Below are 26,097 nucleotides of genomic sequence, written 5' to 3'. Positions count from 1 at the left end.
CCACACAGTGATGCAAGGCCCAGAGCCAGGGTCTAGAAATGGACAGAGATGTGTAAGGACCTACAATGGAGTCAGCTCCATTACTGTACCCTCTACTGTATATATGTATATAGTTACGAGTTGTTAATAAAGATTTGCAGTTAATAGACTGGAGTCTATGCAGCCTACTTCATGGTGTCTGAAGAAGGATTTTTCGTTCTCGACCTGAAACATTGGGCGGGATTCTCCGACCATTCTCGCCAGTGGGATTCTCTAGTCCCGATGCAGTGAACCGAGATTTGGCTGAGTAACAAATTCGCTGTCCTTGGTAGCACAGCGGCAGGACGTGAACGGTGGGAGAATTCTGGTGTTGGGTGGAAGTTTGGTTAGGTATCAACTGGGCCAAGAAAAGCAGGGTGTAACCCGCCAACTGCACTGCTAGCTTTTCCCTCCATATTTGCTGACACTTAGTCAAAAAACCCCAGGAGCTGAGTCCCACAATGTCACACTGGTGCCCAGTTGCAAAAAAAAAATGGAACCCACCCCAAGCACAGCATCAAAATCGTGAGAACCCTGGACACAGTAGATAGGGAGAAGCTTCCCTCTCATAATAGGATCAATAACAAGAGAGCACAGATATAACGTGATTTGCAAAAGAAGCAAGTGTGACAAGTGGTCCAGGCCTGGAATGCACTGGCTGGAATTGTGGTAACAGCTCGTTCAATTGCGGCATTCAAGAAGGATTAGATGGGGCAATGAACCACAGTGCTCATTTGGAAAGCTGATGCAGATACAATGGGTTATTAATTAGCCTCTTGCATCTTGACGATTTTGTCATTTAAAAAAAAAATCAGCCTCTGCTTTCTGTCCCTTCCGAATCTGAACTCTGGGCCGAATGATCTACAAATGCTTCATCAAACCCATCAGCTGCTCTGAGTGGGGTACTTCTCACTTGATTCCCTCCCTTTATTTATTCGCATTTTTAAGCTTTCAATTCTGATTAAGAACACTTGATCCTGTCTTTTAAATTCACCTAGTCTGAATCACCTGATTATTTTGAAACAGTTTATCCTCTTTTGAATATCTCTATCAAATCTCCCCTTAGCCACCTTCTCTCCAAGAAGTCGTCTCAACCTCCACATTCAAATTCAAACCAACTCAGTGCTTTGTTTATACTCCTCTCCCTCTCTATTGAAGGGAATTGCCCTTCAATTCCAACAAGCACAAAGAAAAGCAGACACCATTTGAAATACAAGGAAAGTTTTAATTTGAGGGTGTAGTTTAATCTAATGAGACCTAATTATCAGATGAAGCAAACAAACCATTAACAACAATTTTTATTCCTCATCAGCACCGACCTGAACCTCTCCCTTAATATTTAACTACCAGCATGTTGCTGACTCTTGGATTCCCAATGAGCAGTAGGTAGAGCAAAATGAGGGAAACAAAAGGAAAGCTGAAGATATCCAACACAATGACCTAGTTTACAGGCAACTGGCAAGCAAGTAGAAGTGACATTTAACAGATACACCCTAATATGACATGAGTTGGCAAAGTCTACATGACTGTAAACTCTTGCGTTCATTAAAGATAGATGAGACTGCCTGATTAAATCAATAAATGAGGCATCATTCAAAGTCTATAAAAGTTTAGTGCCATAAAATTCAGGTCATTTTTAACAAGGTGACCTGGGCTCTTCAACACTCAGCCTGGATACACAGTCTCTTTAAATATAGAAGTTTATTGAGAAATCTGTAGGGAAGCACCACAATTTTACATGAACAAATTGACATCATAGGAAAATTTATGTACATTGAAAAATACAATAATTCTGCAGCAGTATTAAACAATGCAAACTTTGCAGTTACTAATGCTGCATAAACAAGAGTGTTAAAATTGCCAACATCTAAATCCGTGTGAAAATGAAGACCACATTTAGAGAAAAGTAAAAGCCTTATCTGAAACTGAATCATTTCCAAAATCAAAATACTGTGGTTGCTGGAGACCCGAACTCACTGTTTTGTACTTCATTTCCTACATATCCTCCTGTCTAAGGTATCTCTTTGGTATGAACTGTCCATGGTTCTGCCTCCAAAAATGAAACAGTGCTAGAAACTGCAACTTAGCAACTGCAGGTCAAGTAATTTATTTATAAAAATCTAAATGAACTGTTCAGTGTTTGGCTATGGATAAAAGTACAGAGCTGAATACATCCACTCCAGTAAAATTCCTCTCCTTGTAACAAAAAGTGAATCTTACCTATTTCTTTTCTAATGAACATGGAAGTGTTACGGAATTAAGTGTCAGATTAATTAGCCTGATGCTTGTTTTTGCCTGGAAAATGGCCCAGGGATCAGCTGAAGGTGCACACCCCCTTGACTTTGTATTGGGCAAATCTTGTATTGCAATAAACGTGTTTAATTAGTATTCCACATAGAGAAACAGAAAATTCTGTCCTCACCTGCTGATTAACTAAGGGTTTGCCCTGATACCAGAGACTTGAACAATTGTGTCCTCTTTTTAAGGAATAAGGGTGACATTTGTAACAGCTTTACATTAAACTTTACTGGCTATTCTGTGCTTTCACGTTCCTCCCCTTCTTCACTTGGATCTCGCAGTCCATCACTCATCCGTATTTTTCCAATCATGTGCAGCAAGGCTTGAGCTTCAGGTTCAGAATCGAGTACGCTCTTGGATGAAGTCTGGAAGTGAAAAGCACAACACTGTAGCACTTGAATTCAAGTATTTCAGCTGACAGCTGCTTTACGTCTGATCGACAACACAGATCATTGATAATGTAAGTTAGGTTGTTCCATTTAATACAATTTAGCCCACCCACAAAGTTAAAACTTCATTTTGAAATAAATGGCGTAATCTTATAGAAAAAAGTCTTAGACTACAATCTTACCAGCTTATTCCCCTGGTCAATCAGTGAGGTGAGCCGGTAAGATAGGGAGCGAGGTGAAAAATCAGAATCGCGCCCCACTTTTTGCCTCTTGTGATCTTACCGGCGAAATCAGCTTTGCATCCAGAAGGGGCGCAAAGCTAATCCCAATATTCATGACATTATTTAAATATCATTAGTCAGTCCAGAAAGAACCTCGATCAGCGAGGTGGTTTAGGTAAGTGAGGGTCTGGGACTTGGTTAACGACATGTGAACCATGTCATTCCGATTTTGATGGCAAGACAAGGCCAGTAAGATCAGTGCAGGCGAAAAACCAAGCATGCCTCTGATTCTTTGTCTCCTGCCCAATCTTGCCACCTCACCTCTCCGAATACCAGGCGGGATGAGGTTGTGAGATTGCACCCAAAAACTTTACTGCCAGTTTTCATAATCATTATAGAAGAATGCCAGAAAAAATATTAGTTAATCGTAAATATTTTTATTTAAGTTAATGAATGTTGGAAGCTGAACAATTTGTTTGCCAATCCACAGATGCTGCCTGATCTGCTGTGATTTATTTTTATCCATCCACAAATACTGATTCTGTCAGATCTGGCAACTCCTTTTAAGTTTCATCCCTTTGTTCAAATAAATTCCTTTCTGCTAAATCTTCAGTTTCCCCCACCCATTTCCTTAACATATTCAAAAAGCAAAGTGCTGCCACTTAGAGCTAGATCTGGGTTATTGGATGCATAAGGAGCAGACAGCAAGCATTCTTGAATCAATCTAAGGGTTGGAAAATTTGTTTTGATTGCAATTTCCCAAGAACATATTTTATGCAATAATTGTTATAAAGAGCTGGGCAAACAGGTTGGATTAGATTCTAAATACTGCAGTCATGCCCAGATGTAATTTGATTTATTATCATCACATGTATTAGCATATAGTGAAAAGTGTAGTTTCTTGCGCGCTATACAAACAAAGCATACCGTTCATAGAGAAGAAACGATACTGTGCAGAATGTAGAGTTACAGTTGTTGCTAGAGTGTAGAGAAAGATCAACTTAATGCAAGGTAGGTCCATTTGATGGCAGTAGAAAGAAGCTGTTCTTGAATTGGTTACATGACCTCAGGCTTTTGTATCTTTTTCCCAACGAAAGAAGGTGGAAGAGAGAATGTCCAGGATGCGTGGGGTCCTTAATAATGCTGGCTGCTTTGCCGAGGCATCGGGAAGTGAAGACAGAATCAATGGGTCGGATGCTGGTTTGTGTGATGGATTGGGCTACATTCATGCCCTTTTGTAGTTTCTTGCTGTCTTGGGCAGAGTAGGTGCCATACCAAATTGTGATACAATCAGAAAGAATGCTTTCTATGATGCATCTGTAAAAGTTGGTGAGAGTTGTATCTGACATGCCAAATTTCCTTAGTCTTCTGAGAAAGTAGAGGCGTTGGTATGCTGGGTAGGATTGTGGTTGGTGCACACTCGATGAGCTGAATGGTGTTCTCCTGCACTGTAGGATTCTAAGGATAGACTAAAGCTTAAAGACTGTAGAGTTTCCAGAACAGATATATAATGAAGTTACCAACAAAAGGATGATACGGTTGCACAGTGGTTAGCACTGCTGCCTCACAGCGCCAGGGACTTGGGTTCAATTCCAACCTTGGGTCACTGTCTGTGTGGAGTTTGCATGTTCTCTCTGTGTTTGCATGGGTTTCCTTTGGGAGCTCCAGTTTCCTCCCACACTCCAAAGAAGTGCGGGTGAGGTGAATGGCCATGCTGAATTGCCCCTTAGGTGTCAGGGGACTCAGTGTAAACGTGTGGAGTTACGGGTATAGGGCCTGGATGGGATTGTGGTCAGTGCAGACTCGATGGGCTGAATGGCCTCCTTCTGTACTGTAGGGATTCTATTCTATGAAAACCTTTACAAACTGGGTAGAAATAGCCTGTTAACATGATTGTTGCAAATCATGTGAATTTTGGCATCTAGATTATAGACTGTGGCACATCGATGGGTTCCCCATGCAGCCCATGAATCAAAAGAATCATAGAAACCCCGCATTGCGGAAGGAAGCAATTTGATCCATTGAGTCTGCACTGACCACAATCCCACCCAGGCCCTATTCCTATTCCCATAACCCCAATCCCCAATACCCTGGCTAGTCACCATGGCACAAAAGGTCAATTTAGCATGGCCAATCAACCTAACCTGCACATCTTTGGACTGTGGGAGGAAAGCAGAGCACACGGAGAAAACCCATGCAGACCTGAGGAGAATGTGCAAACTTCACACAGTCACCCAAGGTTGGAATGGAACCCAGTGCCCTGATGCTGTGAGGCAGCAGTGCTAACCACTGTGCCACCATGTGAAAGGTCTGAAGGTGGATGGGTCACCTGGACCAGATGGAATGCACCCCAGGGTTCCAAAAGAGATAACAGAGGAAACTGTGGAGGCATTGATCTGCCAGCAATCACTGGAGGCAGGAAGGGTCCAGAGGACTGGAAAGTAGTTAATGTAGCACCGCTGTTTAAGAAGGGAGGGAGACAGCAGATGGGATATAATAGGCCGGTTAGCCTGACTTCAGTCATTGACAAGATTTTAGAATCCATTGCTAAAGATGAGATCACAGAGTACTTGGAAGTGCACAGTAAAGTAGGACTGAGTCAGCACAGCTTCACAAGGGGAGGCCCTGTCTGACAAATCTGCTAGAGTTCTTTGAGGAGGTAACAAGGAAGTTAGATAAAGGAGAACCAGTGGGTGTGATTTATTTAGATTTCTAAAAGGCCTTTGACAAGTTGCCACATGGGAAACTGTTTGATAAGTTAAGAGCCCATGGTGTTAATGATAAGATCCTTGCATGGATAGAGGATTGGCTGACTGGAAGAAGGCAGAAAGTGGGAGAAAGGGTTTTTTTTTTAGGATGGCAGCCAGTGACTACTGGAGTGTCTCAGGGGTCAGTGCTGAGACATAACCTTTCACAATATACATTAACGATTTGGAAGAAGGAACTGAAGGCATTGTTGCTAAGTTTGCAGACGGTACAAAGATATGTAGAGGGACAGACAGTGTTGAGGAAGCAGGGGGGCCGCAGAAGGACTTGGACAGGTTAGGAGAGTACACAAAGAAGTGGCAGATGGAATACAATGTGGAAAAGTGTGAGGTTATGCAGTTTGGAAGGAGGACTGGAGACATAGCTATTTTCTAAATGGGGAAACGCTTAGGAAATCAGAAACACAAAGGGACTTGGGGGGGGGTCATCATTCAAGATTCTCTTAAGGTTAACATGCTGGTTCAGTTGGCAGCTAGGAAGGCAAATACAGTGTTAGCATTCATGTCGTGAGGGCTAGAATACAAGAGCAGCGATGTACTTCTGAGGCTGTATAAGGCTCTGGTCAGATCCCATTTGGAACACTGTGGGCAGTTTTGGGCCCCGTATCTGAGAAGGAATGTGCTGGCCTTGGAAAGAGTCCAGAGCAGGTTCACAAGAGTGATCCCTGGAATGAAGAGCTTGTCATATAAGGAACGGTTGAGGACTCTGGGTCTGTACTTTGTTTAGAAGGATGAGGGGGGACCTTATTGAAATTTACAGAGGTACTGTGAGGCCTGAAATGAGTGGACGTAGAGAGGATAAGGACATAAGAACATAAGAAATAGGAGCTGGAGTAGGCCATCTAGCCCCTCGAGCCTGCCCCGCCATTCAATAAGATCATGGCTGATCTGTCATGTCTCAGTTCCACTTTCCCGCCCTCTCCCCATAACCCTTAAACCCCTTGCCTATCAAAAACCTATCAACCCGCATCTTAAAAATATTTAGTGAGGCAGCCTCCACCACTTCAACGGGCAGAGAATTCCAGAGATTCACCACCCTTTGAGTGAAGAAGTTGTTCCTCAACTCCGTTCTAAACCGCCCCCCCTTTATCTTGAGGCTGTGCCCTCTAGTCCTACTGTCCTTTCTGAGCAGGAAGAGTCTCTCCACCTCTATCCTATCCATCCCATTCATCACCTTATACGTCTCAATGAGATCTCCCCTCATTCTTCTAAACTCTAATGAGTACAAGCCTAGTTTATTCAGCCTCTCCTCATAGTTCAACCCCCTCAACTCCGGTATCAGCCTAGTAAACCTCCTCTGCACTCCCTCCAAGGCCAAAATATCCTTGCGTAAGTACGGCGCCCAAAACTGCACACAGTACTCCAGCTGCGGCCTCACCAATGCCCTATACAGCCGCAGCAAGACCTCCCTACTTTTATATTCAATCCCCCTCACTATGAAGGCCAGCATCCCATTTGCCTTCCTGACCACCTGCTGCACCTGTAGGCTGGGTTTTTGCGACTCATGCACAAGGACCCCGAGGTCCCTCTGCACCATCGCATGCTGCAGTTTTTCGCCATGTAAGTAATAGTCCTTCCTACCATTATTCCTACCAATGTGGGCAACCTCACATTTGCCAACATTAAATTCCATTTGCCAGTTCCTGGCCCATTCGCCCAGCCTATCTAGATCCTTCTGCAGACTCTCCACACCCTCCGCACAATTTGCCGTTCCACCAATCTTGGTGTCATCAGCAAATTTCGACACCATACACTCAGTTCCCTCCTCCAGATCATCTATATAAATAGTAAATAGCTAAGGGCCCAGCACCGACCCCTGGGGCACTCCACTAGTCACCAACTGCCAATCCGAATAGCACCCATTGACCCCCACTCTCTGCCTCCTATTTGACAGCCAATCCTCTATCCACACTAACATCCTACCCCCAACTCCATGCCCCCTGACCTTCTGCAATAACCTCTTGCGAGGCACCTTGTCAAACGCCTTCTGAAAATCTAGAAACACCACATCCACCGGCTCTCCTCTATCCACCTCCCTAGACACATCCTCATAGAACTCCAATAAATTCGTCAGACACGACTTCCCCTTAACGAAACCGTGCTGCGTCTGCTCTATCAAACAATTCTCCTCAACCATGCCTCGCTATTTTCTCCTTGATCACGGATTCTAACATTTTACCTACAACAGACGTTAAACTAACCGGCCTATAATTCCTTGCCTTTTGCCTGCCACCCTTCTTAAACAACGGCGTAACATTAGCCGTTTTCCAATCTTCCGGCACTTCCCCGGAATCCAGCGACGTTTGGAAAATAATCACCAAGGCATCCACTATCACCTCCGCCATTTCTTTCAGAACCCTTGGATGCATTCCATCTGGTCCTGGGGACTTGTCCACAATCAGTCCCTCCAGTCTGTCGAGCACCGCCTCTCTAGTAACAATAATGTCATTCAGGCCCTCCACTCCTACCATCTTTCCATCGCTAACACCCGGCAAATTATTCACGTCCTCCTCCGTGAAGACCGAAACAAAAAGTTATTCAAGGCCTCAGCCATTTCCCCATCCCCTACCACTAAGTCCCCCCTCTCATCCTCTAAGGGTCCAATGTAGCGGATGTTTCCACTAGTAGGAAAAACTAGAACTAGAGGGCACAACTTCAGACGAAAGGGACGATCCTTTAAAATAAAAATGAGGAGGAATTTCTTCAGCCAAAGAGTGGTGAATCTGTGGAACTCTTTGCCGCAGAATGCTGTGAAGGCCAGGTCATTGAGTGTCTTTAAGACAGAGATAGATAGGTTCTTGATTAATAAGGGGATCAGGGGCTGCATAGATTGCCCATCACTACTCTGGTGAATATCGAATTAAATATGGACCAAGGTGAAGGTGCCTCATAGTCACCTGTGAAATTCACACATCTCAATGTTTAAGGGTGGGTCAATGCCTAAAGACTGTAGAGTTTCCAGACCGCCTGTCTCCATCTTTCATCTGGACAAAAGGGAAGATCAAAACCCAATGGCGACAATCAATTTCCCATTGTATCACAATGGTCATCCCCTTCCAAACTACTCAGAAATGCTAACCTAGCAATCATGCAATTGACACTGGTTTCTGGATTGCAGCCTTATTATCCCAGGACCCAGCAGACCCATCAGTCACCAGCCGGTCTTGGAATCAGATTCTGAAACTAGCTGCTATTTATCAAACAGCCAAATGCTTAACCAATGCCAGTTTCAAAGTTCATCTAAGAAGCAACTTCCTAGATATTTGACTGCAAAAAATCTTCACAACCTGCTTACAAGACCATTATTTCAATGACCATTGATTGAATCCATGCAAGCAAGCATAGGCCTGTAACATGAGCGATTGAAGAACATAAAAGAGACCGAATTAACTGTAATCTGTAAAAGTGCATTATCTTTATCGATATATTTGTGTCCTTATGGATGTGTCCGTGTGCATGTGCGGATATGCTTAAGACCAAGTGTGTGCTACCCTTACTCACAGCAAGTGTAAACATAAATAATATTCTTTATTTTAAACTCTCAAACGCTTGCTACTGAATTATTTAATTAGAATACACACTCTCAAGGTTAAAAGTCAACCTATTCCCACACAAAATATACTGAGTATGGATAGTAAAAGAACACATATATTCTGCCTACATCAATACTCATGTGTGGAAGCAAGTATTGTTAGTTTGCTTCAGATTTCTAAAGTTGTTGGCAATAAGCAATGTACAGCTTAATGACAAGAAGGCTCTCACAACCAGATGTCACAAGATAACGGCTGGATACTTTTTTCTCTTCCTTGTTCCTTCTGCCCTGTCATATCCCCTTGATATTTGTGAATATTTGTGAAATTGCAAGTAAATCCTGAGAGCATTACGCTGCTGGGGCAATATCATGCAGATGTGTTCTCTTTGGAAAGAAAGAAAAAGAGTGCTACATTCCCTTGAAATGGCTTTCTGTACTCACACTAATGAAATACATAATGGAGCTTCTGAGTATCAAGGACATCATATAGTTCCACAGGACATTTTTATCCACATCTTTAATATGGTAAAGTCAGGAGATACAAGAATAGTAATTCCAGTCTAGATTTTGTGGGGTGTGGGCATTGCTGGCTGGGCCAGCATTTATTGCCCATCCTTAACTGTCCTCTATTCCTGAGGGTATTTGAGAGTCAACCACATTGCTGTGGCTCTGGTGTCACATGTAGACCAGACCAGGTAAGGACGGCAGATTTCCCTCTCTAAAGGAAATTAGCAAACCAAATGGGTTTTTATGACAATGGCTTCACGGTCATCACCAGTCTTTTTAATTCCAGATTTTTATCGAATTCATATTTCATCATCTGCCGTGGTGGGATTTGAACCCGGTCTCCAGGGCATTACGCTGGGTCACTGGATTACGAGTGCAGTGACAATACCACTACACCACCACAAGTTTGCTACTTCATTTTATCACAGTTTGACTGAACATGTGCTGAAATATAATGGGATGATAAACTAACTGAATTATGTCCACTTGAACACCATTTGACTGGCACAAACTAACCTTCAGCTTTACTCATTAAATTAATCTCTTCAAATTAAAATTGTGACAGCATTAACAACAATTCAAACTGGGCATCAGTCAGTAATGTGCGGATTTTTTGTTGAAAAGAAGGGTGAGAACTTACCAGTGGATTTTCAGGAGGGTTCCCTACTCTCCACAGCTCCATTGTGTCAATGATAAAATGTTCCTGGGCAGATAACTGAGGGCTATTGTAAGTCGTGCACCGTGGCTTTGCTTTGCTCTGTCCTTTGCCAAAATCACTATCAATCCACAATCCAAAATAATAAAGCTGCCCTCCCATGCCCTGTGAAAGTATTGCAAAAGAATGTCAGTTTTATAAACATTGGGGTGAACTTTACCATTCCGCCCATCACAAGAATTGTTGTGAGTGAGGAGCAGACGACGGAAACGTCCTTTATCCTCAGGTGGGATTTTCCGTTTCAGAGTGAGCGCCGCCGGAAAATCCCGCCCATTATCTCCACTTCAATTGTAATATTTGAGATCACATAGAAACTTACAAAATTCGATCAGGGTGGGTTCAGAAAGAATGTTCCTGATGCTGGGAGAGTCCAGAACTAGCGGTCATAGTTTGAGTATAAGGGGTAAACCTTTTAGAACTGAAGTGGGGAGAAATTTCTTCACCCAGAAGCATGTGAATGTGTGGAATTCACTGCCACAGAAAGTAGTTGAGACCAAAACATTGTCCAATTTCAAGAAGAAATTAAATATAGCTATTGGAGCCAAAGAAATATGGGGAAAGGGTGGGTGATCAAGATGTTGAATTTGATGATCAGCCATGATCAAAATGAATGACAGAGCAGACTCGAAGAGCCAGCTGGCCTACTCCCGCTTCTAGTTTCTCTGTTAATATTAATGTCACGTGTTGTCATAAAATATTTATTCTGCATTGTTTCTAATTAGTTGGTAATGTTTGTTTATCAAAAAAAAGACAGCCTGCAGCCAACTCAGAGCTAATTCCAATTGTGTTTTAACTCACCAACAGTCTGCATAGAGGGAGGCATAGAGACTTACAGCATGGAAACAGGCCCTTCAGCCCAATTTGTCCATGTTGTCCTTTTTTTTAAACCTCTGAGCTAATCCTAATTGCCCGCATTTGGCCCATATCCCTTTATACCCATCTTACCCACGTAACTGTCTAAATGCTTGTTAAAAGACAAAACTGTACCCGCCTTTACTACTACTTCTGACAGCTTTTTCCAGACACTCTGTGCGAAAAAATCATCCCTCTGGGACTTTTGTATCTCTCCCCTCTCACCTTAAACCTATGCCCTCTAGTTTTAGACTCCCCTACCTTTGGGAAAAGATATTGACTATCTAGCTGATCTGTGCCCCCCATTATTTTATAAACCTCTATAAGATCACCCCTCAGCCTCCTGCCCTCCAGAAAAAAAAGTCCCAGTCAATCCAGCCTCTCCTTATAACTCAAGCCATCAAGTCCCAGTAGCATCCTAGTAAATCTCTTCTGCATTCTTTCTAGTTTAATAATACCCTTTCTATAATAGGGTGACCAGAAAATGCACGTGAATTACAGCACAGAAACAGGCCCTCCGGCCCTCCAAGTCTCCAGAGATTTCAATAGTGTAGGAAACAGCGGTGTCACAAGTTAGAACAAAGACAGAAAATGTCAGAGACACTGGGAGTGAGGGACATTCCAGCGGAGGCTGTTTTGCAGGCACCCCACTGGGTGCCAAGGCCCCATGCATCGCTGGCAGGCAGATTTCTGGCACTATCAGCTCTGGAAATCGGTGTGAATCTGCATAATGTATGAAGGCCCTCATTACCATATATTTTAAATTCTATTAGTGGGCCTGGGACTGAAATCTCCAGACCCGCTAAGTCTCTCACTTGCGGGGAGCAGGAAACCCGACCACATTGGAATGAAAGAGGGGCAATCAAGGCACCTCCCCAGAAGGTCATGACTGGGAGGGGGAAGGGGTGGACATTGCCACTTTGGCAGTGCCAGCCCAGGCCCTTGGTTCTGCCCAAGAAGCACAGTGGCAATGCCAAGGAGACATCTTGGCACTGTCTATCAGGCATCAGGCAGTGCCAAGGGAGCGGGGCCTGATGGGAGGGCAATCTGTGAGGGGTGAAGGGTCCCGCTGCCACTCTGCACTTCGAGCTGGGCGACAGAGGGACGGAGGCAAATGATCAAGGTTGGCCATTGGGGTTGGGGAAGGGGGGAGAAATCGGGAGATTGGGTTGTGTGTGTGTGTGTGTGTGTGTGTGTGTGTGTGTGTGTGTGTGTGTGTGTGTGTGTGTGTGTGTGTGTGTGTGTGTGTGTGTGGGGCGATGTGGTTATTCAAGGCTGGCCCAGGCATACAATCAGGATAGTGTTCATATCTAAAACATCACCAGTTTCCTCCACATCAACGCCTCAAACACACTTTAGTCTCAATGGTTACCAACATCTTCTGTTTATTGAAAAATAGCCTCTCTGCTGCCCTGTGTTGGGGAGCTGAGAATCCAAATGGTTTCTCTTGGTACAATACACAAAGATATTAACATTTGCCAAACTTCAATTTCTTTTCCACCACTGTTCTGATTCCCAGTTACAAGCAGTTTGTGGTAAAGGCGGTTGGTTTTAACAACTCGTCAAATCCAGAGGCCATTAATCCTCTATATCTATGTGCCATGTGATGCTACACATTATGCAGGAAGAAGACGGTTGTTTTGTTTCAGTGCATTGGAATTAACGTACTCTTGTAATATAAGAACATGAGAAATAGGAGCTGAAGTAGGCCAAAAGCTCCTTGGAACTTATTCCACCATTCAATAAAGTTATAGCTGCTCCTTGGCTCCATGTACTTTGCTAACCAATTTCTACATCCCTTGATTCCTTTAACCTGATAAGATCTTGGAATTCAAAGTCCAACAGGTTTATTTGGAATTACGAGCTTTTGAAGTGCTGCTCCTTCATCACGTGAGTGATGTTCATCACTCATCTGATGAAGGAGCTGTGCTCCGAAAGCTCATGATTCTAAATAAACCTGTTGGACTTAAACCTGGTGTTGTGAGACTTCTTACTGTGTCCAGTCCAATGTTGGATCTCCACATCAAGGTTTTATCAATCGCAGTCTTAAATCAACTTGGCAATTGAGAATACTACTCTAATCAGTGTTCAATGTGCACAAAAGGTGCCACCTAGCGCGGTTTAGATGAGCCGGTTGTCAGAAGGGAAACCCCACATTTAGGATAGAAAGTGTTACTATCATACCGTTAATTACTAGGCTGGAAGTAAAGACTTGCAATCGTGTTTTTCATGACCACTGGCCATCTCAAACTTCTTCAGTGACTGAAATACTTTTGAATGTTCGTCACAGCTGTCATGTAGGGCAGCCAATTTGCACACAACAGGCTCTCACCAATGGCAAAGTGATAATGGTCATTAATTTTGGGATGCTGGTTGAAGGCTAAATATTGCCAGGAGACTAGGGAGAACACTCCAGCTCTTCTGCAAAATAGTGCCACGGGAGCTTCTGTACCCACCCAAGACAGGGCCTCAGTTTAACACCACGTTCAAAGGGTGGCACCTCGGACAGTGCAGCACTCCCTCAGTGGGGGATAAACCTAGAACCTTGAGACACAGAGGCAAAGGTGCTACAAACAAAGGCAAAGCTAACACACAATCTTCTGAATCATTGGAATGAGGAAACATCAGCTGTTTTCTCTGAGTTCAAAGTTTAATTGGAAGCTTTTAAAATTAATTCCAGTGAAGTTGTTGAAAGGTTGAACGTAAATTGCATCTTGGTCAATTTCACTTGCAGTATAACCTTCACTGTTACTTGTTTAGGTCGTCAGATCTGGAGATACTCTTGGAAGGCAAGTGAACATTGCTTCCCTTGCAAATAGTTCAGTCACTTCCACTGATGGTGTACGAGCACCTTACTAGAAAAAGCTCTACTCTGTTTTATTGCTTAACCAATTGCAGCAATACTGTTTATGGTCATGAGCCAGTTTAAGGCAAGTAGGCCTTTAAATTCTAATTGGGTGCAACAATGGCATATAGAAAGGGTCTCGAGTCAAGGACCAAGAGTGTAGGACCCTTTAAATAGTCTCTACAATTCTGGCCATGATGCATATCATAACATACATACACTGCGGAAAAATCATTACCAAGTGTAAGGAAATGAGATATTTGGGAAGCTTAGAGAGCCTTAGCCCCAATGGCCTCTCACAAAGTATGTTAAGGGGTAACCTGATGGACATCAAAGCATGAGGTTCTCTTAAAATGCCCCTCAGAACAATACGAGTTTGCACACTAGTGATCACACATCAAGTTGTAACGGAGGAGAACAGACTCCAACAACATACTGAGCTCAAATTACAGGAAGTGCTACGCTCACACATCACTTATTACTTAATTAGAATGGTTCAATACTCACAAGTCCATTTGGCATTGTCTGTTGGCCGTAATTCAAATACATGTAGTGGTCATTGTAACCTGTACAGGTGTAGATCCCAAGCTGTGGACTGAGCGTAAATAAAAAACATTTGTTGTCCCCTGGCGGAAAAAAAATTAAGAGAATAAAAAAGGTAGTATTTTCTATTGCTCAGAAAGGAATGAACTTACATTTCTACAACACGTCACATTCTCGGGTGATCTAAAAAGTATTTAATAGGTGACGGATTGCTTTTTGAAATACAGTCATTGTTGGCACTGGGGAAACATGACAACAATTTGTACACAGCAAGATTCCAAAATAGCTAAGAAATGAATTGAGTAGATAATCAGTTTTTGAAATTAGCTATAAAAAGTATGACACAGCACCAGAAGAACTACATGCTCTTCAAATATTATTGTGGTATCTGAGCAACACCTCTGACAGCATTAGGCCCTGACTGTAATGTCAGCTAAATGATGCACTCAAATCAGTGACAGAACTTATTTTCCATTTGTGGGACATGGACATCACTGGCTGCCCATCCCTAGTTACCTTCGGAAGGCAGTTAAGAGTCAAGCATATTGCTGTGGCACTGGAGTCACACGTAGGCCAGACCAGGTAAGGACAGCAGATTTCCTTCCCCAAAGGACATTAGTGAATCGGATGGGTTTTTCCCATAATTGACAATGGTTTCACAGTCATTAGCAGATTCTTAATTCCAGATATTTTTTATATTAAACTCCAATTGCAGCATCTACTGAGGCAGGATTCGAACCCGGATCTCCATTACAATAGCTGGATCAATAGTCTAGGATATTACCACTAGGCCATCAGCTCTCCCTGAACCTCTAGCAGATTACAAGTGGGAAAAGCTAACAAATAAAGATTAAATTATTGATTCAGAAAATAATACTGATTTGGGGCATTTATGATTTTCAGAAAAGGATTTGGATCAGGAGAGAAAAGAAATCTACAAAGTCTCAACACAAGGAAAAGGAAAGCTAAACCAAGCAACTGGGTCACAGAAATTATTATTTTTGCTGCCGTCTAACTTGGCTTGTTATCAGAATTTGCCGACCGACAGCTCAATTGTCCCTTGCATCTGATTACATTTCCAATCAGTTTGATATTTCCCGTGTTCCATGCAGCCACCTGAGTGGCTCAGGTCGCAGAGTTTGGGGAATTTGAAATTCAAATCTACCCAAGCTGTAGATGAACAACCCCAGCCAGGACCGGCTTATTACATGGAAAGTGATGCGGTAAGTCAAAGGATTCGAGACTGAAGCGAGCAGGCAGGAAGAACTGAATATTGCTGCCTCACAGCGCCAGGGACCCAGATTCGATTCCGACCTCCGGCAACTGCCTGTGTGGAGTTTGCACATTTTCCCTTTGTCTGCGTGGGTTTCTTCCGGGTGCTCCGGTTTCTTCCCACAGTCCAAAGATGTGCAGGTTAGGAGGATTAGCGGGGAAAATATGTGGGGTTACGTGGATAGGGCCTGGGTAAGATGCTCTGTCGCGGTGTTGGTGCAGGCTCGATAGGCCGAATGGCCTCCTTCTGCACTGTTGGGATTCTATGAACTGGTGACGGGTAACGTTCCAACGCTTATTGTCAATGTGACTGTGAGAATCATGGGTAAATAATCCTCAGCAACATGAACTTTTGCTGCTGGCAAAGTGCTTCTCCCAATCGGAAAATGGGGGCCAATTTATTATATGACTAACTAGCAACTTGCTCTGTATTTGCACTAGCAGAAGCCTGTATTTCAGATAAGGGAGAAGGAAAATAATTTTATGGAAATATGATGCCTTCAAGGAATAATGTGGAGATGCCGGCGTTAGACTGGAGCGGACACAGTAAGAAGTCCAACCAGGTTAAAGTCCAACAGGTTTATTTAGACAGAGTGATCTCATCACCTGATGAAGGGGCAGCACTCTGAAAGCTTGTGATTCCAAATAAGCCTGTTGGACTTTAACCTGGCGTTGTGAGACTTCTTACTTCAAGGAATAAGGCCCCATAAATAATAAAATATCCTTAATCTGTTAACTTTATTGTGAAGAGCAATAGAAAATGTCTTGGTTACGACCTGGAATCTATACCTGAAAGGATAGTGGATGCAGATTCATTCATGGCTTTTAAGAAGGGAGTTGGTTGAGAATTTATATAGAAAACAGGTTGCATGGCTAAGAGGGCAGTAATAGTAAGGGGATCAGACGGGGGCCAGAATTTTCTAACATTCGCACCAGCGATCCAGTAAACAGAGACTTGGCTGAACGCCAAAGTCTCCGTCTCCGCTTGCAGTGGCGTCGGGGTGTGATCGGTCAGAAAATTCCGGCCCGGTTCTCCACAAGCCATGACCAGTTATAGAATTTTCTCTCTCCCGGCAGCGCGTTTTGAGATGATGAGGGCAGCCGGTCATTAGCCTGTGGCGGAATTTCCAGTCCCGCCATTGTCGATAGGTTTTCCTATTGTTTGCACCCTCCCGCCACCAGGGGGACCCACAGTGAGGTGAAAGCATCAGCAGGAACGATGGGAAAATTTCAGCCCAGGAGTTCACAAGGTTGTACTGCCTACCCAATATCAGGGTTAAGGAAATCTCATAACTGGGGAACAAACTTGGCAAAGTGGGGGAGATCCAGTTATTGTGGTTCAACTGGGAAGCAACAACAGAAGTAGAGCTAGGAATGATTTTGATTTGATTTATTATTGTCACATGTATTAGCATACAGTGAGAAGTATTGTTTCTTGCGCGTTATACAAACAAAGCATACCATTCATCCAGAAGGGAAGGGAAGAGTGCAGAATGTAGTGTTATAGTCATGGCTAGGCTGTAGAGAAAGACCAACAGCTGTATAGGGCATTGGTGAGGCCGCAGCTGGAGTACTGTGTGCAGTTTTGGGCGCCGCACCTGCGCAAGGATATTTTGGCCCTGGAGGGAGTGCAGAGGAGGTTTTCAAGGCTGATACCGGAGTTGAGGGGATTGAGCTATGAGGAGAGGCTGAATAAACTAGGCTTGTACTCGTTAGAGTTTAGAAGAATGAGGGGAGATCTCATTGAGACATATAAGATGATGAATGGGATGGATAGGATAGAGGTGGAGAGACTCTTCCCGCTCAAAAAAGACAGTAGGACTAGGGGGCACAGCCTCAAGATAAAGGGGGGGCGGTTCAGAACGGAGTTGAGGAGGAACTTCTTCACTCAAAGGGTGGTGAATCTCTGGAATTCTCTGCCCGTTGAAGTGGTGGAGGCTGCCTCGCTAAATATTTTTAAGAAGCGGGTTGATGGGTTCTTGATAAGAGAGGGGATTAAGGGTTATGGGGAGAGGGCGGGAAAGTGGAACTGAGCCACAACAGATCAGCCATGATCTTATTGAATGGCGGGGCAGGCTCGAAGGGCTAGATGGCCTACTCCTGCTCCTATTTCTTATGTTCTTATGTTTTTATGTTCTAATGCAAGGTAGGTCCATTCAAGAGTCTGATGGCAACAGAGAAGAAACTGTTCTTGAGTTGGTTGGTATGGGACCTCAAACTTTTGTATTTTTTTCCTGACAGCAGAAGGAAGAACGTCTGGGATGCATGATGTTCAACTGAGAGAGCTTGAGGGTTCAAGTAAAACACAGAAGCTCAAAAGGTATCCATCTCGGGCATGTTAGCTCAACATCAAATGGCACAGGATCAAGCATGGTGAAATGCTTGGCTCAAAGAGTGGGAAGAAAGGGCTTCAATTCATGGAGCACTGACACTGCGGAAAAAGGGAGCTGTACCTATGGAATAGGCTCAAAGCAAACCAGGTTGGAATTAGTGTTCTAGTAGGACTTTGGGACCAGGAGGGTGCAGGGGGCTTAAGTAAAGGGGGATTTAGAAATCTAAAGTAGAGAATGAAACAGTATAGTGATTTGGGTAAAGGCAAACAAACAGAGTGGAACAGGTAGGAATAGAGAGTTCAGTGTTGATAGCGGAACAGCAATTAGGGCTCATGCAAATAATAGCGATAATAAAAAATAAAATTAAAGGCTCTTTATCAGAATGCACAATTAGATGATGTGATTGAAGTATATTGGATCAATGTTGTCTGGCATTTTGAAGAATGGGAGTTGATTTCATTTCAAACACCAGATTCTGAAGGGGTGCTTCACAGGGTGAACACTGAGGTTGTTTCCCTGGATCGAGAAGTTGAACACAGGGACGCAGTTTCAGGATAAGGGGCCTTTCCTGTAGGACTCAGATGAGGAGAAATCACTTCAGACGAGGGGTTGTGAACCTTTGGATTATCCACAACTCTCTTTCAGTCTATGAGGCAATAGGGGAGAGAGAGAGGGGGCGGGGAAGTTGATTTGAAGCCAAAGATCAGCCATGATGGTACTGAAGGACTACACGGTGGCACAGTGGTTAGCACTGCTCCCTCACCAAGGATCCAGGTTCTATTCCAGCCTTAGGTAACTGTGTGGAGTTTGCATGTTCTACCCATGTCTGCGAGTTTCCTCTGGGTGGCTCCGATTTCCTCCCACAGTCCAAAGGACGTGCGGGTTAGGTTGATTGGCCATGCCAAATTGCCCCTTAGTGTCAGGGGGATTGATAGGGTAAATATGTAGGGCTACGGGGATAGTGCCTGGGTGGGATTGTCGTCGGTGCAGACTCAATGGGCTGAATGGCCACCTTCTGCACTGCAGGGATTCTATGATTCTATGAATGGCACGTCGAGTCCATGTACTCTTGCTCCCATTTCCTACTTTCCTATAGTTAAGAAAGCCCACCAACACCTCTACTTTTCCAGGAGGCTAAGAAAATTTTGCATGTCCGCTATGACTCTCACCAATGTTTACAGATGCACCATAGAAAGCATCCTTTCCATTTGTATCACAGGTTGGTATGGCTCCTGTTCTGACCAAGACTGCAAGGGTTTGAACACAGCCTCCCATCCACTGACTCTTTCTAGACTTCCCGCCGCCTTGGAAAAGCAGCCAGCATAATCAAGGACCCCAAGCACCATTGACATACTCTCATCCATCTTCTTCCGTCGAGAAAAAGACCAATTGACTCAAGAACAACTTCCTCCCTGCTGCCATCAGATTTTTTAATGGACATACCATTTATTAAGCTGATCTTTCTCTACACCATAATTATGACTGTAACACTATATTCTGCACTCTCTCCTTTCCTTCTCCTCTGTGTACTCTATGAACGGTATGCTTTGTATAGCGCGCAAGAAACAATACTTTTCACTGTATCTTAATATCTGTGACAATAATAAATCAAATCAAATCCTGACGGGATAGGCTCAACAGGTTGAACTGCCTACTTCTATGCAGTAGCCATTCTATGTCTATCATATATACATTTTTAAGAGTCTTCAGGGTCTAATAGGCAGTACCAGTTGACACTGAAGCCAATGGTCAGAGATTGAAAGCTGCTGTACAAATGCGACATCAGAAGAACAAAGGCTGCATGTTGCAGCATCCACGCTATTTTACCTTGGAACTGTGGCCTCGTGTCCCAACTGTGGGAGGCAAAGCCACCAAAGACGTATCCATCTGAATCCTTTATAACCAATAATGATGGTCCCTTGTGGAGAATCAGACTGCAAAAACGAGTGAAACTTTCCCCATGGAACTGAGAGGAGAACAACATCTCCCACTGATCCTGATGCTCCGAGGGCAGGTAGATGTTGAGATACAGGACAGATGGGATGTCAAAAATAGTGAAAATCCCGGTATATTTTATACCCAAACACTGTGGCAGCAGACATTTTGTTCCAAAGAGTTCACTATTGCACTCAGAATTTATAATCCGAAGGCTCAGAGCAACAAATACATGGAGTAAAGCAGAAATATGGGAGGCTTGATAGATCCAGTCCTTCAGTTCAGAGTGTCCATATTCAGCATTCAGATCATTATCTGTAGTCTGGTCTTGACAATCTGTCCAAAAGGAAAGACAAATAATCAATGATTAAATCAGGTTCACAATCGAGATCACTCCTACTGGACTTTTGATAACAAACAAACAAAGGTTGGATTTTGTAAGCTCATACAACTCACGCCATACCCCCCCACCCCGACTAAGAAGTCAGCCGGAAACTAACTGACGAACAAAAGGTCCATGCTGAAGCAATAATATGCTGCAGACAACAGAAAGGAAAATGGGACCTCCACCTTTCATCAGGAGACAGCCCTGCTTCTGGGAGCCATCAATCCATCAAAGGGTAGCACGGTGGCACAGTGGTTAGCACTGCTGCCTCACAGCGCCAGGGACCCTGGTTCAATTCCAGCCTCGGGTCACCGTGGAGTTTGCACTTTCTCCCTGTGTCTGGATAGGTTTCCTCTGGTCACTCATCTCAGTTCCAGAACATCACTGCAGGAGTTCCTCAGCATTGTGTCCTAAGCTCGAAATTGGGATGGTGGCTAATGCCATTCGTGACTCTTCAGATACTGAAGCAGTTCATGTCCAAACGCAGCAAGATCACAGTCCAAAGATGTGCAGGCAGATGCGTTGGCTGAGCTAAATTGCCTATTAATGTCCTAAGATGTGTAGATTAGGGGGACTAGCGGGGTAAAAATGTGGGTTTATGGGGATACAGCCTGGGTGAGAGTGTTGTTGGGGCAGGCTTGATGGGCCAAATGGCCTCCCCCTGCACTATAGGGATTCAATGATCCTATGAATCTAGTCAGGTGGCAGCTCTCGTAGTCCTGGCGGTTCCAGAGCTCAATTGTGGGCACTACCAGGACTGCAAACAGTCCCAGCACATCCCGGATTCAGGTAAGTCAGTAAATATTGGGCAAACAGGTGTGGGTTTCGCTGTACACACGGGGAAGAAGGGTGGGGGATAGCTACCTTCTAACACCATGAAAATTATATGCACCTTCTTTCCTGCCTTTTGTGAAAGGATAGGCTAATCACTTCGCTCAGACTACGCCAATCCTTATTATTGGCATGAATAGCATAATATTGGGGTCAACTGTCTTGTTAACAAGCTCAACTTATATATATATATATATAGAGCAGGCAGGCTTGATGCAGATGATGTTACTGACATGCTTGAATAGGTGGTGTATAAAATCATGAACTTTTCTTTTAATTCATTTATGGTCAGCATTTATTGCCCACCCCTGGTTGCCTTCTTGAATGGTCCATACAGTGTAGGCACACCCGTAGTGCTATCAGGAAGGGAATTCCAGGATTTTGACCCAAAGACAGTGAAGGAACAGCAATATATTTCCAAGCCAGGATGGTGGGTGACTCGGAGGGGAAAATTCCAGGTGGTGATGTTTCTAGGTATCCGCTGCCCTTGTCCTTCCAGATGGTGGCAATTGTGGGTTTGGAAGGTGTTGCCTAAGGAGCCTTGGTGAATTTCTGGAGTGCATCTTATAGATGGTACACACAGCTGCCACTGTTCGTCAGTGGTAGAGGGAGTGAATGTTTGCAGAAGGGGCACCAATCAAGTGGATTGATTTGTCCTGGATGTTGTCAAGCTTCATGAGTGTCGTTAGAGCTGTACTCAAGTGGGGAGTATTCCAGCACACTCCTGACTTGTGCCATGTAGATGGTGGACAGAATTTAGGGGTCAGGAGGTGAGGTACTCACCACAAGATTCCTAGCTTCTGTCCAACTCCTGTAGCTAGAATATTTATATGGCCAGTCCACTTCCGATTTTGGTCAACAGTAATCCCCAGAGTGTTGATCATGGAGGAATTGGCAATGGTAATGCCATTGAATATCATGGGGCGATGGTTAGATTCTCTCTTGTTGGAGATCATCATTGCCTTGTGTGGTGCTAGTGTTATTTGTCACATGTCAACCCAAACTGGATATTGTCCAGGTCTTGCTGCATTCAGACATGGACTGCTTCAGTATCTGAAGAATAGTGAATAGAATTAGCCAACGTTCCAATTTTGAGCTTAGGACACGACCCTGAAGAACTCCTACAGGGATGTCCTGGAACTGAGATGACCTACCTCCGTACTCTGATAAAATAAGAGGAAACTGTATTCAGTGACAGAGTTTCGGGATGCAATATCATTATGGTGGTATTAATATTAGATTACTTATCCAGAAACTCAGCTAAAGCTCTGGGGACCCGGGTTCAAATCCCGCCATGGCAGATGGTGGAATTTGAATTCAGTAAAAAAAAATCTGGAATTAAGAATCTACTGATGACCATGAAACTATTGTTTATTGTCGGAAACATCTGTCTGGTTCATGAATGTCCTTTAGGGAAGGAGATCCTTACCTGCTCTGGCCTACATGTGACTCCAGAGCCACAGCACTGTAGTTGACTCTTAAATGCCCTCGGGTAACTAGGGATGGGCAATAAATGCTGGCCAGCCAGCAATGCCCACGACCCATGACCAGAGTTCTCGGAGGAAACCCACACGGACACAGGAGAATGTACAAACTCCACACAGAGAGTCACCCATAAGGCTGGAATTGAACCCGGTTCCCTGGTTCTGGGAGGCAGCAGTGCTAACCACAGTGCCGCCCTATGGTGGAGGGATTAAGGGAGATGGTGGTGAGTTAGAACTGGCTATCCTCTGCATGAACAATGAAAACTAATGATGTTGCTTTCGGATGATGTCACCAACATGTAGATAGAACTAGGGGGAAGCCAAGGATTAAATCCTTGGGGGAAACCAGAGTTCATGGTACTGGAGCAGGAGGAGCTATTGGAAATGCTTTTCTGGTTCCAATTAATGAGGCAACAGTGGAGAAGTGTTGAAGGAGGATGGTGGAGACAAGTGTTACAGAAGGCTGCAGATAGGTAAACCCTCATCATTTTCAATCTTTGTCACAATTACACAGAAAAGACAAAATTAAGATTTTTTCACAAAATAACACTCAAAAATGAGTGTTTGTTTGCTTTTATCTTTTTCATTTTGGGCCAAGTAGTCAAAATTCCCCTAAATTTCCAACAGCTATCGCTGATAAACGTCAAGACCATCTGTGAGGCAGAGTTGGTAATTCTTGACAGTCACATTTTATTCCAGCTATAAGCCAGTTGGTAAAGGGGTTATTGGCACACAGCAGTTTAGTACCTTTAGGCTTTAACTGAGACATCAGAACGTTAGCCAGTCGTAACGTGCCTGAAAGCACATCTGCAGTTTTCTCCAAAAACCAATCCTTCAGCATGCTCTCACTTTGCAATAATTGGATCACTGTCGTAATCAGATCTTGTATGAACTACATGGAGAGAGAGAGACAACAAATACAAATAAAAAAAGTACATAAGTTCAGAATGAGATAACAAAGTACACTGTTAAACGGTGGGGGACAGCTGCAGCATTACAATAGATCTCAATCTCAGGGATGGCTGAAGATAAAGGCAAAAATTATCTAGATGTCCCAATCTTGACTGCGATCCCAATAATCCCTGACCAAAATAGGGGGTCTACGGATATGACCGAACAACGCTTGCTGCCTAGGCTGACTAGAGGCTACCTGAGCAAGATGCTGCTATAACAAGGTGAGTAATAATAAAAAAAAAGGTGCCTCATCCACCTGGTGTGGAGGATGACAGCAGGCAGTAAATCTGTCAATGTTCCTGGGCCTGGCTGAGCTGGCTATTATTAACAAATCCAGGCAGCTGGAAGTCAAGGGAGTCATTCGGGCTAGCTTTCCGTGGATGGCCTGGTGGCACAGTGGTTGGCACTGCTGCCTCACAGTGCTAGAGACACAGGTTCAATTCCCAGTTTGGGTCACTGTCTGTCTGGAGTCTACACCTTCTTCCCTTGTCTGCGTGGGTTTCCTCTGGGTGCTCCAGTTTCCTCCCACAGTTTGAAAGACATGCTGGTTAGGTGCATTGGCCATGCTAAATCCTCACTCAGTGTACCCGAAGTGGTGCCAGAATATGGTGACTATGGGATTTTCACAGTAACTGCATTGTGGCAGATGGACTTCAACATGGATAAGTGTGTGGATTCTTAGCAGTGTGGAAGATCAGAAGGATCTTGGGGTCCGGGTTCATAGGACTCTCAAATCGGCTTCGCAAGTAGAGGATCTGGTTAAGAAGGCGTATGGTGTACTGGCCTTCATCAATTGAGGGACTGAGTTTAGAAGTCAGGAGATAATGCTGCAGCTATATAAAACCCTGGTCAGACCTCACTTGGAGTACTGTGCTCAGTTCTGGTCGCCTCATTACAGGAAGGATGTAGAAGCCGTTGAAAGGGTGCAGAGGAGATTTACAAGGATGTTGCCTGGATTGGGTGGCATGCCTTATGAGGATAAGTTGAGAGAGCTCGGTCTTTTCTTCTTGGAGAGACGAAGGATGAGAGGTGACCTGAAAGCGGTGTATAAGATGTTGAGAGGTATTGATTGGGTGGATTCTCAGAGGGTTTTTCCCAGGGCTGAAATGGGAGCCACAAGAGGACACAGATTTAGAGTGCTGGGGAATAGGTACAGAGGAGATGTCAGGGGTAAGTTTTTCACTCAGAGGGTGGTGGGTGCATGGAATCGGCTGCCAGCGGTGGTGGTAGAGGCAGAGGAGTTGATAGAGTCTTTTAAGAGACTTCTGTATGAGTAGGTGGGACTTAGTAGGATTGAGGGTTATAGGTAAGCCTAGAGATATGTTCGGCGCGACTTGTGGGCTGAAGGGCCTGTTTGTGTTGTTTTTTATGTTCTATGTTCTAAACCAGAAGCTCTAAAATGAGGGGACAAAGAGTACATTTCATAAATAGGGTATTGTATACCTTCACTGAAACACTGATGAGTGCCTTTACCTCTTTGAGTTGCCTTCCGTTTACAGGGCCATCATAATCTGAGGAAACCATTCGATGAAGAACAAGAGCCTTTTCTTCAGCCGTGCCTCGCATGACATAGGAAAGAAATGAAATAAACTGTTTCTTGCTTATTGTGCTACTGAGGCCTTCTGATCTTCTCACAGGATCAACGCTTCTCAGTCCATTGTAGAGACGAATGGTCATGTGGCCCAGGATTGCGTTATGTACAAATGCCTGAGGAAGAGCAAGGGAAAGTCACCTAACATTGAATAACATGGTCCTAAGCTGCTTCCAACTCAACTTTCACTTTCCGTCATCATTGAGATATGCAGTAGAATCCTGCAGTGCAGAGGGAGGCCATTCCGCCCGAGTCTGCACCAACCACAATTCCACCCAGGCCCTAAACCCATGCATTTACCCTTGCTAACCTCCCTGATACTAAGGGGCAATTTAGTATGGCCAATTCACCTAACCCGCATATCTTTGGACTGTGGGAGGAAACTGGAGCACCTGGAGGAAACCCCATGCAGACATAGGGAGAATGTGCAAACTCCACACAGACAGTGACCCAAGCCAGGAATCGAACCAGGTCCCTGTGAGACAGCAGTGCTAACCATTATGCCACTCTGCGGCACAAATAGCTTTCTAGAAGTGACCAGCATCTGTCACTCATTCTTCGGGGGTCTGATCTTTTCGATCTGATTTATTATTGTCACATGTTTTGGTATTGTATTGTTCCCTGCAC

General features: G+C 44.1%; 1 protein-coding gene across 4 annotated transcripts in view; it reads right to left on the bottom strand.

Moving 5' to 3' along the window:
* Window positions 1-1,704: 1,704 nt before the first annotated feature.
* Window positions 1,705-26,097, bottom strand: part of meak7 (MTOR associated protein, eak-7 homolog) — a 38,447-nt gene continuing 14,054 nt past the window's right edge. For 3 of the 4 annotated variants that reach the window (XM_080186738.1, XM_080186741.1, XM_080186742.1), the window contains 6 exons: window positions 25,353-25,586; window positions 23,673-23,817; window positions 20,118-20,561; window positions 14,650-14,768; window positions 10,371-10,550; window positions 1,705-2,681 (listed from right to left, as the gene is read on the bottom strand). In XM_080186738.1, the coding sequence (XP_080042864.1) occupies window positions 2,550-2,681; window positions 10,371-10,550; window positions 14,650-14,768; window positions 20,118-20,561; window positions 23,673-23,817; window positions 25,353-25,586 (1,254 nt within the window). In that variant the 3' untranslated portion in view covers window positions 1,705-2,549. The remainder of the gene's footprint in view (window positions 2,682-10,370; window positions 10,551-14,649; window positions 14,769-20,117; window positions 20,562-23,672; window positions 23,818-25,352; window positions 25,587-26,097) is intronic. The other variant, XM_080186739.1, reaches the window with a different exon arrangement.

The sequence above is a fragment of the Carcharhinus amblyrhynchos genome, chromosome 4, assembly GCF_965287045.1.
Source record: "Carcharhinus amblyrhynchos chromosome 4, sCarAmb.v2.hapA, whole genome shotgun sequence".
Lineage (NCBI taxonomy): Eukaryota > Metazoa > Chordata > Chondrichthyes > Carcharhiniformes > Carcharhinidae > Carcharhinus > Carcharhinus amblyrhynchos.
This window is presented reverse-complemented; position numbering and strand designations above follow the sequence as displayed.